Below are 15,162 nucleotides of genomic sequence, written 5' to 3'. Positions count from 1 at the left end.
ACTGGCAGGCTCACGTGGGACAATCTGATCACCTTGTATCCCCCCAGCGCTTAGAACAGTGCTCTGCACATAATAAGCGCCTAACAAATATCACCATTATTATTAGTATTACAGTGCCTGGCACGTAGTACGTGCTTAATAATAATAATAATAATAATGTTGGTATTTGTTAAGCGCTTACTATGTGCCGAGCACTGTTCTAAGCGCTGGGGTAGACATAGGGGAATCAGGTTGTCCCACGTGGGGCTCACAGTCTTAATCCCCATTTTACAGATGAGGGAACTGAGGCACAGAGAAGTTAAGTGACTCGCCCACAGTCACACAGCCGACAAGTGGCAGAGCTGGGATTCGAACTCATGAGCCCTGACTCCAAAGCCCGTGCTCTTTCCACTGAGCCACGCTGCTTAACAAATACCATAATAATAATAGAAGAGCAGGGTTGCCAAGTGGGAAGAGCACGACCCTGGGAGTTAGAAGGAGCCGGGTTCCAATCCCCACTCTGCCACTTTCCTGCTGTGTGACCGTGGGCTAGTCACTTCACTTCTCTGTGCCTCAGTTACCTCCCCTGTAAAACGGGGATCAAGACCGTGAGCCCCATGTGGGACAGGGATTGCGTCCAGCCCGATCGGCTTGTCTCTACCCCAGGGCTCAGTGAGAGCTTAACCAATACCAGAATTAGAAATTATTATTATAAATATCGCCAAAAATAAGCGATCAGGATTTACCTCTCGGTCTGGACGCTTCCAGAATTATAGCCGCCGTAGGACACCGTGCCAGGCGGGCACCCGGGGCTGCTGGGCCCCCTTTCTATCCAGGGAGGCAGACCGGGCACCACCTTGGCGCTGCTGTGCTGATCGCTCAATGCCCACGCCGGCCGCAGCGTGGCTCTTTCCACTGGGCTTGGGAGTCAGAGGTGGTGGGTTCGAATCCCCGCTGCGCCACTTGCCAGCTGTGTGACTTAGGTCAAGTCGCTTCACTTCTCTGTGCCTCAGTTACCTCATCTGTCAAATGGGGATTAAAAACTGTGAGCCCCATGTGGGACAACCTGTTCACCCTGTATCCCCTAAGCGCTTAGAAGAGTGCTTTGCACATAGTAAGCGCTTAACAAATACCACTATTAATGAATTCCTTTCCCCTCTCATCCAGGAGGAGCACGGCCTGGGGGAAAAGGTACAGAATGGGGAGCCAGGAAGTCTGGGTTGTTGACCAGCGTGCCCTAGTGGATAGAGCCCGGGCTTGGGAGTCAGAAGTCATGGGTTCGAATCCCGGCTCTGCCCCTTGTCAGCTGTGTGACTGTGGGCAAGTCACTTCTCTGGGCCTCAGTGCCCTCATCTGTTAAATGGGGATGAAGACTGTGAACCTCACGTGAGACAACCTGATGACCCTGTATCTCCCCCAGCACTTAAAAGAGTGCTCTGCACATAGGGAGCGCTTAACAAATACCAACATTATTATTATTAAAACGGGGATTAACTGTGAGCCTCACATGGGACAACCTGATGACCCTGTAATAATAATAATAATAATAATGTTGGTATCTGTTAAGCGCTTACTATGTGCAGAGCACTGTTCTAAGCGCTGAGGTAGATACAGGGTCATCAGGTTGTCCCACGTGAGGCTCACAGTCTTAATCCCCATTTTAATAATAATGTGGGTATTTGTTAGGCGCTTACTATGTGCAGAGCACTGTTCTAAGCACTGGGGTAGATACAGAGTCATCAGGTTGTCCCACGTGAGGCTCCCAGTCTTCATCCCCATTTTACAGATGAGGGAACTGAGGCCCAGAGAAGTGAAGTGACTTGCCCACAGTCACCCAGCTGACAAGTGGCAGAGCCGGAATTCGAACCCATGACCTCTGACTCCCAAGCCCGGGCTCTTTCCACTGAGCCATGCTGTATCTCCCTCAGCGCTTAGAACAGTGCTCTGCACATAGTAGGCGCTTAACAAATACCAGCATTATCATTATTATTATTATTAAAACGGGGATGAACTGGGAGCCTCACAGGGGACCACCTGATGACCCTGTCTCTCCCCCAGCGCTTAGAACAGTGCTCTGCACATAGGAAGCGCTTAACAAATACCAACATTATTATTATTATTATTAATAAAAAGTGTTGACCAGGGATCCAACACACTTGGGCCTACTCTTCGCCCCCGCCCCATGACTTGTTACTATGGTTACGGTGTCAGGGCGGAAGTGGAAGAAAGGGCCGCGGGCCTCTGGGTCAGGTGACCCGGGCCTCCACTTGCACGTGACTGGAGAATCCCGGCGTTGCCCCTCCCACCTGTCCCCGCCCGCCTTTCCTGATCGATGTCCGCCCCGACCAATGAGCGTGAGAGCCTCCAGGTTAGCCCCGCCCCCCCGGCCGCGCCTCCGCCAATCCCCAGCGGGCCCCGCTGGCCAGACGCCCGCTCGAAGGGTCCCGCCTTTTCCTCCTTCCGGGAGCTGACGGACAGGCGCTCCGTCCAATGGGAGGCCGTGGCGTCGCCCGCGGGTCCCGCCCCCGGGGGAGACGGACCAATCAGAGGCGGCGGGACCGGTTGGGGCTGGCATTGCGGTAATATGGCTTTTCCTTAAGGAGCGCCCGGAGCGGCCGCGGCCTAGGATGAGTTGCCCCGCGGCGCCCCCCGGCCTGTCCCCGCTGCCCCCCGGGCCCGCCGCGCCCGCCCCCCGCGCGCTGCACGTGGAGCTGCCCTCCCAGCAGGTAACCCCTTCAAGTCACCCCCTATAATAATCAGGTTGCTATTTGCTAAGCGCTTCCTAGGTGCAGAGCACTGTGCTAAGCGCTGGGGGAGCTGCAGGGTCATCAGATTGTCCCACGTGAGGCTCCCAGTCTTCGTCCCCATTTGACAGATGAGGTCACTGAGGCCCGGAGAAGTGACTCGCCCCCAGTCACGTGGTTAATAATAATGATGTTGCTATTTGTTAAGCGCTTCCTATGTGCAAAGCACTGTTCTAAGCGCTGGGGGAGATGCAGGGTCATCGGGTGGGCCCACGTGAGGCTCCCAGTCTTCGTCCCCATTTGACAGATGAGGTCACTGAGGCCCGGAGAAGTGACTTGCCCCCAGTCACGTGGATAATAATAATGATGTTGGTATTTGTTAAGCGCCTACTATGTGCAGAGCACTGTTCTAAGCGCTGGGGGAGATGCAGGGTCATCAGGTGGGCCCACGTGAGGCTCCCAGTCTTCATCCCCATTTGACAGATGAGGTCACTGAGGCCCGGAGAAGTGACTCGCCCCCAGTCACACCGATAATAATAATGATGTTGGTATTTGTTAAGCGCTTCCTATGTGCAAAGCACTGTTCTAAGCGCTGGGGGAGATGCAGGGTCATCAGGTGGGCCCACGTGAGGCTCCCAGTCTTCATCCCCATTTGACAGATGAGGTCACTGAGGCCCGGAGAAGTGACTTGCCCCCAGTCACGTGGATAATAATAATGATGTTGGTATTTGTTAAGCGCCTACTATGTGCAGAGCACTGTTCTAAGCGCTGGGGGAGATGCAGGGTTATCAGGTTGTCCTACGTGAGGCTCACAGTTGATGCCCATTTGACAGATGAGGGAACTGAGCCCCAGAGAAGTGACTTGCCCACAGTCGCACAGCTGACAAGTGGCAGAGCTGGGATTCGAACCCATGACTTCTGACTCCCCAGCACGGGCTCTTTCCACTGAGCCACGCTGCTTCCCTTTCCCCCTTGAGGACCCTCCCTCTTTCCCTCGTGAAGTGACCCCCTTTAATAATAATAATGTTGGTATTGGTTAAGCGCTTCCTATGTGCAGAGCACTGTTCTAAACGCTGGAGGTGATACAGGGTCATCGGGTTGTCCCATGTGAGGCTCACAGTCTTCATCCCCATTTGACAGATGAGGGCACTGAGGCCCAGAGGAGTGACTTGCCCACAGTAACACAGCTCACAAGTGGCAGAATCGGGATTCAAACCCATGACCGCGGACTCCCAAGCCCGGGCTCTTTCCACTGAGCCACGGTGCTTCTTTTTACCCCGTGAGGACACCCCTCTTCCTCCCCTGTGAAGAGATCCCTCCTTCCCCCCGTTGAGAAGACCCCCCCCCCCTTCTCCCAATGAGGAAACTCCCCTCCCCCCTTTGAGGAGCCCCCACTTTCCCCCTTGAGAAGACCCCCCCTTTCTCTCGTAAAGAGATCCCCCCTTTTCCTCCGTGACACCCCTCTTCCTCCCCTGTGAGGAGATCTCTCCCTTCTCCCCTTTGAGGAGACCCTCCCCTTTCCTCCATGAGAAGACCCTTCTTTCCTCCATAAAGGGACCTGCTTTTCCCCTTGAGACCCCCCCCTTCCCCTCATTGAAGAGATCCCCCCTTCCCCCCGTGAGGAGACTCCTCTCCCCCCTGGGAGGAGACCCCCTCTTTCCCCCTATGAGGAGCCCCCTCTTCCCCCCGTCAGGAGATCCTTCTTTCTTTCATAAAGAGACCCCCATTCCCTCATAAAGAGACCCCCTTTCCCTCATAAAGAGACCCCCCCTTTCCCTCTTGAGACCCCTCTTCCTCCCCTGTGAGGAGGTCCTTACCCCCATAGAGAAGGCCCCCTCTCCCCCCTGTGAGAAGACCCCTCTCCCCCCTTTGAGGAGACCCCTCTTCTCCCAGTGAGGAGACCCCTCTTTCTCTCGTGAAGAGACCCCCTTTCCCTTGTGAGACCCCATCATTCTCCCTGTGAGGAGACCCCTCTTTCCCCCGTGAGGAGACCCACTTTCCCCCATGAGGATAGTCCCCTTTGCCCCTGTAAACGCCCCCCTTTCCCTTACAAGACTCCTCCTTTCCCCTATAAGACCCCCCCTTACCCCCATGAGGAGACCCTTCTCTTACCCCTATGAGGAGACCCCCCTGCACACCTTTTTTCCCCCCCAAAGAAACTCCCACTTTCCCTGTGAGGAGACTCCCCCGACTTGGGGGTCTCATGGGAAGACCCACCTTGGAGAAGGGGTCTCGGGACATCCCCTGCTCCCATCCCCAAGTCTTTGGACAAATGCTCTCCCTTCCCTCCCCCAAGGTGGGAGGGGATCCCTAGCAGTAGGAGCGGGGCAGGGGAAGACCCCCATCGAGAGTTTATATCCCAAACTCTCACTTTCAGGCCATCTACCCACTAAAGTGCTCACACCCGTCTGTAGTGGTGTCCTCCTCTTTACACTCTGTTAACCCGTACCCCCCCTTATCTATTTCAGTGTTTGTTTCCGTCTCTGGACTTGTCAGCTCCTAGAGGGCAGAGATCAAGTCTTCCTGGCACAGATATGTTGCAGGAGGGGTTGTAGTTGTAATCGTATTTATTCAGTGCTCATTACGTGCTCCAGATTAGATTTGTGGGGGCCGAGCGTTGGAGAGACAGCAGTAGCTGGTACTATAGATGCTAATGTGTGGAAACAATCGCTGGTTGTCTCTTCCGAGGTCTCTCTAACCATGGCTGTAGAGATCCGGCACAACCAGCGCTCATTTCTTCCCAGAAACAGAGCCCTGGACCCACTGGGTCATCTTGCTCAGGTCTTTTCTGGGCAAGAAGGAGGACCCGGGAGCTTTGGTAGAAGCCAGGCTTCTAGTTCCCTATGAATTTTGCAAAAGGGCCTTTGCTTTCTCCCCCTTCCTTCCTCCCCACCAGTGGCCGAACTTTTCCTCGGCTGGCAGCTTGGACAGGGAGTGTGAGATCTCGGGAGAGCCTGCTCGAATCAGGGGCAGATTAAAACATGATCCGGAGCCCTGGGAGAGGGTCTGGTACGAGGCGGGGTCCTCTTCTGTGTCAGAGCCCGGGAGAAGGGAGTTCTAGCCCCAGGAACCTGTTAGAGGGATTAACACTGTGTGAAACATACTGGAACTGTGTATATTTGCTCGCCGCATCTCAGCGGGAAACTGCCTATCCTTGATCTCCGTCTCCTACTGCTCGTACTGTCCTTTTCCCCCCACCGGCCCGGCTGGCCGACTTTGCAAAGACCGTTCTGTCTTCTGCCTGTTTCCGTTGCGGGTAATGATTGACTCAGAATCCTTGGGGATTTGACCACTTCTGCATCCTCAGAGGAAGTCAACTGGCGGTGAATTGTTTCGGCCTTTTCCCAGAGTCTGGTTCTGGGTAGGATTGGGGCTCAGTCCTTCTCCAGCCCCCACTCTCTCTTTCTCTCGACGGACCCTAGAGCCTAAACCGCCGGGGCCGACCTTGGTTGAGTAGCCTGAATGGTCTGGCAGAGGGGTATTGAATTCTCTGGTGGCAGAGACTGCTCAGGGACTCGGAGACTCCATCTCCAACTCAGTTCACCACCTGCCCCCACGGGAATGCCTCACGCCGTCGTGCGGTTTGCCGAGAGAGCCCAAGGCTGGGAGCTGCAAGACCTGGGTCCCGGTCCCAGCTCTGCCCTGGCCTGCCGTGTCACTTTGGGCATGTCGCCGAACTTCTGTGGGCCACAGTTTCCTCATCTGTAAAATGCCTGCCCTTCTGCCCTCTTAGACTGGAAAGCCCCTGGTTGGGTAGGGACTGAATCTACTGCAAAACATAGCTCAGTGTTTGGCCTAGAGAAACACGATTCTTCCCATCATTGTAAGAGGGTTTGTGAATGCACAAAATGGAAGAGATTCGTTTCTGGTAACGTCCAGCTACTGCTTTACCAATCAACAATATAGGGGATTTACTTTACCAACCAACAATATAAGTGATTTCAGAAGCTTCCAAGGAAGCAGCCTGAGTGTCCTCTGCTAGAATGTTAGGTTCCAAAAGGAGGGAACGTATCTGCTAACTCCACTGGGTCTCCCTGGCACCCGATATGGGGCTCTGCACACAGCAGGTGCTCAAATGCCATTGATCAGTTAAGCTGCAATGGTTACTCTATAGTTGGGCTGGTGTATCCCCAGCACCCTTAATAATAATAAGAACAATGGTGATATTTGTTAATCCCTTACTATGTGCAGAGCACTGTTCTAAGCACTGGGATAGATACAGGGTAATCGGGTTGTCCCACGTGAGGCTCACAGTTAATCCCCATTTTACAAATGAGGTAACTGAGGCACAGGAGTTAAGGCCCACAGTCACACAGCTGACAAGTGGCAGAGCTGGTATTTGAACCCATGACCTCTGACTCCCAAGCCCGGGCTCTTTCCACTGAGCCACGCCGCTTTCTCCACCCAGTCACTCAATCAGTGATATTTTTTGAGCACTTACTATGTGTGGAGCACTGGGAGTGCAGTAGAGTGCAATAGAGTTGGTAGACATATTCCCTGCCCATAAGGAGCTTGTAGTTTAGAGAAGGCAGCTGCTCTTGGACACCCTTTAATCTCTTGCCATTCACCCCTGCACCTCAGTCCCATAGAATTATGTCTGTATCCATAATTTATTTTAATACATCTCCCCCTCTAGACTATAAATTCCTTGTGGCAGGAAAGGTGCCTACCAACTCGGTTGTACTGTACTCCCTTAAGAGCTCAGTACAGTGCTCTGAACACAGTACACACCCAGTAAATACCATTGATTGATTCGAGTTTTGTTGCAGGAAAATCCCTTTCTCCTTTTCTCTTGAGGAGGAGGAGAGAGAGTAGAGTATGTGATTCCGGCTTCACTGATGTCCTCCAGGCCCTGGCTGAGGCATGAAAATCAGAATGAAACTCGCAGGAATTAGACCAAACCAGAAGTGAAAGTACCTACCTGTCCAGCCTGAGAAACGCAGGGAGGGAACCAGACCAAAAAGATCAGTTTAGGTTTGAGTCATCTGTGGGGGTGCTGGGGTGGGGTTGAGGGGGAGCGGAGGAGCAGAGTGGATGGGGTAGGTTGTAGCAAGGGGTCAGGTCAGTCCAGATACCCCCAGAGGGTGCCCAGGAGGTGTTTTGATGACAAACCTGTGGGGGTGGCTCGGGGGGCCTGGTCAGGCCGGATCCACCACCTTGCCCGTGTCAGTGTGAGGAATTCCAGAGGGAGGGAGTAGCGTTCGGATGAACGGTTCTTAGTTGGAAGCTGTCCACGTGCAGTCAGATGATCTGACCATTTGCCTGGGCTGACTAGCGGTGAGGCGACGGAGCAGGGGGTGGTTTCTAGGGTAAAGGCAGTCCAGCCGGCATTGCCTAGGGGGTGGGGCAGGCCTAACCCCACCTTAACTCTCTCCTGGCCCCCTCATAGTGAGCCGTGTGTATTCATGCAGGTGAGATGGGGACGGGGCTGTCGCTGAGCTCCTGTGCCCGGTATTTCCCCAGGTCAACGGGCCTTGCCTGTCCATCCACCTGCCCGGTTCTACTCAAAAAGTTTCATACCCACCTGGGATGCCTGTGGCCTCGGGGAACTTGTCAGGGAGAGAGGCCGTAGACACAGAGATGAAAAACGATTCCTTCCTTGGCCTTTTCTTTGGGGTTGTGGGGACCTGGGTGGCCGGGTTGCCCTTCCCTGGTCCAGAAGACTGAGTGGCCCGGTGCCACCGAGCACCAACCAGCATGACCCTCCCTGTTTAGCCCAGAGGCTTGGGGGAGGAGCTCCGGGCACCTGCAGCTGGCGCGTGCCGGAGGAGCCGGAGGAGGAGTATTTCCCACTGGGTGTGTGTTGGCAGGCGGGTAGACTGGCAGGCAGTCTGATGAGAGGCCAAAGTGTGTGGTAAAACTGAGCAACCTGACCCCAAAAGGTCAGTTCCTTTCTGACTTGAATACTTGCCCGTTGGTGAGGTGGGAGCTTAAGTTTCTGGAGGGGCAGGGAGGCATGGGTCTTGCTGGGTTGATGTTTTGGTCTTTCTGTGTCCTCCTGCCTGGCTGTCTTCTCAGTCTGGGAAGCAGCATGGCCTAATGGGTAGAGCTTGGGCCTGGAAGTCAGAAGGACAGGTTTCTAATCCCTGCTCTGCCACTTGTCTGCTGTGTGGTCTTGGACAAGCCGCTTTACTTCTCTGGGCCTCAGTTACCTCGTCTGTAAAATGGACATTAAAACTGTGAGCCCCATGTGGGACACCGACTTTGTCCAACCTGACTAGCTTGTATCTACCCCAGCGCTTAGTATAGGGCCTGGCACATTCACAAATACCATTAAAAAACAACAACACGCCCCCAGTTCTTGGCTACTTCCCAGCAGCCCATGGCCGGCTCCGATGAGCCCACGGAATCCCGACCAAAGGCCGCTGGGCAGGGAGTTGTGTTAACGGACGTTGTGGAGGCCAGTGGATTCTTTCTTATTTGGGCTCTTGTCCCCATGCTGCTGTGACAGCATCTGGCTGTCAAAGCTGGAAACCTCAGGAGTCCTGGGGCCAGTGCTCTGGGATGTCATACCTCCCTGGGCTAGTGGTTTCCCCACCCTGAGCAGGGGGAGCTGAGCGATCAGAAATGCGTGTCCCGTGTGTGCTGGGCTTGGGGAGAAGGGCGGGACCCCAGCCAGCACTGAGGCTTCTGAAATCCAGAACCTACGTGCCACGAGGAATGGAGACATGGAGGTCGACTCTGGCCACCGACTTTCTTCTCTCATCCCATCCCCTCACCCTATTTTCCTTGCCTACCGCCACACCCGTGCATGGAGTCAGCCCCCTCCCCCCAAGCACTTAGGTTCCTACCCCATCCCCTCAGTAATTATTCACATATCTTTCTTTCTAATTGGTTGCTTCCCTTACCTGCAATTTACTTTCATGTCTGTCTCCCCTGCTGGACCCTGAGGTCCTTGAGGGCAGTGATCGTGTCTACCAACTCTATTGTAATGTGCTCTCCCAAGTACTTGGTACAGTGCTCCGCACTCAGTTACGCTCAGTAAATATCGTTGATCGATTGTCTCCGGTTCTCCTCTTGGGCTGCAGCGGCGCCTTCGCCACCTGAGGAGCATCGCTGCACGGAACATCGCCGTCGCCGGAAGGAACGGCCACCGGCTCCTCGACACCTACTTCACGCTACACCTGTGCAGCGACCGGCAGATACACAGAGGTGAGAGCCCCCGGGCACGGGATCTGGGCGCGATGGACCAGCTGGGTCAGGCTGCCTTGTGCTTGGGATGCAGCAGCGAGGGCAGAAGCTGGTTCCTTGGGGACCTGGTCGGGCTGTTCTGATGCCAGAGGGTAGCAGAGAGAGCAGAAGCTGGCCGCCCGGGCCTCAGGATCGCCTATGGTGAGGGCCTTGGCCACTTGGACCCAGACGGAGGCTTATCCTTCCCTCGCAAAGCACCGACTGATGTTCAGTGACTGGCTCTCTGTTTCTGCGCAGAGGGGTTTCACTTGGGGCCTGTGTCTTCCTCCCCACTCACTGTCCTCTCTCCTCTTCCCCAGAGTTCTACCGGAGTGAAGTGATCACCAACTCTCTGGTAAGGGTGATGGCCCGAGGGACTCAGGGCCATCACACAGGGGGCTTAAGGGTAGGGAGGAGTCCCGGGCCCCGGGAGACCTGAGACTTGCCCTGTTCAATCCTGCCGTGTACTTTTGCCTCACACTCTGCGATACGTCCCCGGGGAAGCAGCCCAGTAAGACCAGCCCGCCAAGCGCTTCTCCTGGAGCCACGGCATCCAGAGACTGAATCGGCCACAGCTGGCCGGTTTGGCAAATTAGCCACTCCGCGTTCCAGGGGCAGAAGGGGCAGGGCAGAAAGTTGGCTCTCGGTTCTGCTTGAAGCCTTTTGTCTGTGTTCCCCAGAACCCGACGTGGAGGAGTCTGGATTTTGGAATCATGCCTGATCGGCTCGACACGTCCGTGTCGTGTTTCGTGGTGAGGGTCTGGGCCCGAAAGGAGAAGGAAGAGGAGAGGGAGCAGAAGGAGGAGGTGGCCCCGCAGCTGCTCATTGAGTGGAAAGTCTCCTTGGACGGGCTGAGATTCCTGGGCCAGCAGGTAAAGGCCTCACTGGGGTCGCCAAGGGGCTGAGGGCCATTTCCGCGGAGGAAGGGCACTCCCAGGGGCGGCTGCACTCGGCCAGACCCCACGAGCCCGGGAGAGCTGCGGTTTTGGCTAGAGGCCCCTTCCAAAGTTCTGACGGCTCCAGGGGTTGTGTGCTTTTCCCGGCCCTCCCTTAGGATGAACTCTCCCCAGTGCTGACCACAGCATCTAACGCTCTGCAGGCCCCTGACCTCTAGGCCTGCATGCCGGGGAGCCTCCAAATGACATTAGGGTGGACCGAGCCTGGGCCGGCAGCTGCTTGCTCTGCTCCTGAGCTTCCCTTGGGAAAGAAGGAAGGAAGGGAGGACAGGCAGACGTCCTGCCGCCTCCTTCCATCACTCTTCTGGGACCTTAGGCTTCCTGCCAGGCCAACTTCCTCCTGACTTCACCCTGAATCCCCTTTAGCTACTTCAGCCACTAAGGGGGCAGATGAGAGAGTGTGATTAGCAGCTGATGACCAGGCATGACCAAAATAGCCCCAGGGATGGTCTCGAGAAGTCGATCAATAGTACAGATCGAGTACTGAGTCTGTGCAGAGAGCACTGTTCTCAACCCTTGGGCAACTGCAGTAGAATTAGTAACACAGTCCTCGACCATCCAACATCCTTGTCCCTCCCCTCTCCATCCCTGACTCTCCCCAAGTGGCCCAGCACGGACCCTCCAATACTCCTGACTCTTCTCACAGTGACCCAGCATGGACAATTTTTTTTTTCCCCCAAATGGTATTTAAGTCTCAAACACTCTTCTAAGATCTGGGGTAGATACAAGATAATCGGGTTGGACACAGTCCCTTTCCCACAGTGGGGCTCACAGTCTTAATCCCCATTTTGCAAATGAGGGAACTGAGGCACGATCAAGTGAAGTGACTTGTCCAAGATCACAGCAGACAAGTGGCAGAGCTGGGATTAGAACCCATGTCCTTCTGACTCACAGGACTCTCATAGACTAGGCCGCGCTGTTTCTCAGGGACCCTTGACCGGGAATCTGTCCGAACCCCCCGGGACCCGTCGGCGTTTCTGACTGAACAGGCCCCCGTGGGAACAGATTCCCTATGCTCACCCCGTGTTAGAGGAGGAAGTGTTTCCCGTGGTTGGTGTGAACCTGCTATCCTCCAGCTCCAGTGGGCACCCCTTGCCCTTTTGGGGGAGGGTTCCTGGGGATCAGCAGTTTGGGTCTGACCTGGGAAGCTCGTTTCTACTGCCTCTGAGCCGGTCATCCGGCTGGAACCGGGATGCGGTTTGAGTCAGGGATGAGGAGGCCGTCGGTGGCTGCTGCTGCCGCTCCTCCTGCCCGCGAAGCCAGTCCGTCACATCCATCTCAGCCTCTGACTGATTACTGGTTTGGCGGTCAAAGCCCTTCTGTTTCCGGGCAGGGCTCCGCTGTCCGAGGGAACTCAAGTCACCCTCCGACGGCTCCAGCCAGACCATCGGGCTCAGGTAGACTGGCCGCTGCAGTGGGTGCCGGGAGCGGCCTGGCCGTGGGCCTGGTTCTCCACTCTCTGCTCCATCTTGATCACATAGCTGGGTAGAAGCCGAGGAAGCTGACTGCCCTGTTGTGCGTCCCTTATTAGATCCACGCCCGCAACCAGAATGAACTTATTTTCGGCTTGAACGATGGCTACTATGGAGCCCCGTGGGAACAGAAGGTGAGTGTCGTTTGGTGGCCACAGGTGCCCGTTCCGCTGTGTGGGGCGTGGGGTCAGGCCTCCGCGGGGACCCCGTGCTGCCCTCCAGACCCCCTGGGATGGATATCGGGAGGGCCTGGAAGGGCGGGAAGCCGGGAGCCACTCTTGCAGTGTCATCCAAGCTCTGTTGGTGCGCTCCAGTGGAGGCTGCCCTTGCCACGTCTTTGGCTGTCTGCCCTCCCTGTCTGCCGGCCATCACCACTCCCGGTGTGGCCCTGAACTCGGGCGGGCGGGGAACAGCTCCCGATACTCAGATAGGGGGGCGTTAGTAGCAGGAACTGGAGACTAGTGAAAAATCACTGCTCCACTCGCTCTCCATTTGCTGCTTTACTGCCCGGCCCTTCTGTCTGGTCTCCATCACCGCCACAGCGCTGGCTGGTGAGATCTTCGTGGCACCGAAGCAAGCTCCCCTGCTCTGAGGAGACGCCACCCACCTACCCATCGTCCTTCCTAGTTTTCTGATCCCTTGTTCCGGGCCCAACTCTGAAGGCGAGTTGATGGGGTTGGGAGACGCTGGACTCTGGAGTCCTAAGTGTTGGGGCAGTGAGTGAGGTGTGTGTGGAGGAGGAGAGTAGGATGAGAATGGGTTGGACCCCTCTTGTTCTGTCAAAAAAAAAATGGAGGTTGCCGCCCGTCTTGCCTGGCAGCCGTATTGTGGAGTCACTCGGCCTGCCTCGGTTTTGGCCCCGATTGTCCCCCGCCGCCCCCGGGACTCCCTGATTTCCAGGGGCCAGGCTCCACGGGCCTCCCAGCTCCATTGTGCAGGCTGGCGTTTAATTGACGGGATAGTGGCCGATGCCCCTCCCCCTCCCCCCCCCCGGAGCTGTTCGGCTCCTCCCCTCTTCCAACTTCCAGCCTTTAGGGACTGGGTCTGGGCCACTTCATCTGTGTGTTGGTGTCTTTCAGGGCTATACAAGCAGCCACAAGAACAGCCTTCTGCACGTGGACCAGAACTGTGTCCGGAACTCCTACGATGTCTTCTCCCTGCTGCGGTGAGAACCTTCTGATTCTCGTTCGCTCATTCAGTCGTATTTATCGAGTCCTACCTGTGTGCAGGGCACTGCACGAAACGTACTCGAGGTTCCGGTTCCCGCCCTGAGCGTGGTGGGGATCGGGACGTGCGTTTGCTCCCAGGTGAGACCTCGGGTGGGTGGGGCGGCAAGGAGCTGGGGGTCTGGTTCTGGGGTGTTGCTGCGCTGACTGTGGGCCTGGCCCGTGCCAGCCTGCCCGACTGGGCTGGTGTTCTTGGGGCGGCCTGGCACGGCGAGTGGCACGGTCAGCAGTCCCCCAAGGATTGGATTCCAATCTGGTGGGTGGACCGAGGGGCGAGCCTAGATCTCATCCTTAAAGACTTTGGGTGGGAGAACTGGTGCAGGGGGAGAGGCTGCTGAGACTGGTGGGATTTGGGCAGGGTCCAGGCTGGGTCTCCGCGTGCCGCCGGGCACTGATAGTCCGTGCCATCCCCGGCCGGGGACGACGCCGTCCTACGGCCGGGATGGCCCTACGCCGCTGCTGTCGCCCTGGGGATCGTTCCGGGCCAGTCAGCCCCGCCTCCTTGGCAGCAGAGGAAGTGGAGCTGGGACTCGAGGCGTCCAAAGCATAATCTTGGACCTCAGCGACGCCCCCGTCCCCGCGCCCGGCAGTGACTCCTCCCGGCCCTCTGTCCGCGCCACCAGGGGTCACTGTTGTCTTTTGTGAGGCCCGGATTTGGCCGAGCAGAGTTCTGGCCTGGGGTCCGCACCTCAAATGCCGAACCGGGACACTTTTGAGAACCAGATCTTCAGTGCCCCAAACCCGAGACGACCCCTCAAGGGGGGCTGCGTTGACCGTCGCAGGGAAGTGCTGTGGGTGTGGACGCTTCCTGCCTGGACCGAAGGCCTAAAAATGGCCGGGATGACGGGGGTCCCAGGGCAACGGGATGCTTTATTTCAGGGAACGGGCAGAGCTGTCACCTCGGGGACTTCCTGGGCCTAGTTTCCCCTCCCTTCACATTCCCTTGTAATAATAATGTTGGTATTTGTTTAGCGCTTACTTTGTGGCACGCACTGTTCTAAGCGCTGGGGTAGATACAAGGTAATCGGCCACGTGGGGCTCAGTCTTCATCCTCGTTTTACGGATGGTGTAACAGAGAAGTTAAGCGTTTGCCCAAGGTCACACAGCTGACAAGTGGCGGTGCGGGAATTAGAACCCACAACCTCTGACTCCCAAGCCCAGGCTTTCTTCACTAAGTCACGCTGCTTCTCTTTCCTTTCCCCGTCCCATGGGGGGAGGGCAATCTCCACCAGAGGAGGAGGACATCTTGTTGCGTGGGTCCCGCGGATGAAGTGGGTAGGACCAGTGAGGCGGGTGGAAAACCGGGAGCCAGGACTCCTCAAATTTGACTCCAAATGAGCGCGTGTGGCCGTACGGTCCGGGACTGAGCCCGGCAGATGATAATCACCGTCTCTGGGAAAATGCAGTGGTGAATGATGGCCGGCGCCGGGGAGAGCCGATCAGGACCTGGTAGGAGGAAGCCAAGTCCAGGAAGAGGGAAATGGGAAAATCATCAGTCTTCCGATTTTTGAGTCCACCCAGTGGCGGATTTACGCCCCCAACTCAGGGGAAGGGCCACCAGCCTACTGGCCTTTCTGACTCCTTGTCTTTCACGGTCTCTCCAAGCTGCTGTCCG

General features: G+C 56.3%; 1 protein-coding gene across 1 annotated transcript in view; it reads left to right on the top strand.

Moving 5' to 3' along the window:
- The first annotated feature begins 2,544 nt into the window (after positions 1-2,544).
- UVRAG (UV radiation resistance associated) overlaps positions 2,545-15,162 on the top strand; it is a 49,618-nt gene continuing 37,000 nt past the window's right edge. Inside the window, exons 1-6 of the mRNA XM_029048324.2 lie at positions 2,545-2,705; positions 9,752-9,875; positions 10,214-10,248; positions 10,574-10,765; positions 12,381-12,455; positions 13,401-13,486. Coding sequence (XP_028904157.1) covers positions 2,607-2,705; positions 9,752-9,875; positions 10,214-10,248; positions 10,574-10,765; positions 12,381-12,455; positions 13,401-13,486 — 611 coding nt within the window. The 5' untranslated portion in view covers positions 2,545-2,606. The remainder of the gene's footprint in view (positions 2,706-9,751; positions 9,876-10,213; positions 10,249-10,573; positions 10,766-12,380; positions 12,456-13,400; positions 13,487-15,162) is intronic.

Source organism: Ornithorhynchus anatinus, chromosome 20 (assembly GCF_004115215.2).
Source record: "Ornithorhynchus anatinus isolate Pmale09 chromosome 20, mOrnAna1.pri.v4, whole genome shotgun sequence".
In the NCBI taxonomy this organism is placed as follows: Eukaryota; Metazoa; Chordata; class Mammalia; order Monotremata; family Ornithorhynchidae; genus Ornithorhynchus; species Ornithorhynchus anatinus.
This window is presented reverse-complemented; position numbering and strand designations above follow the sequence as displayed.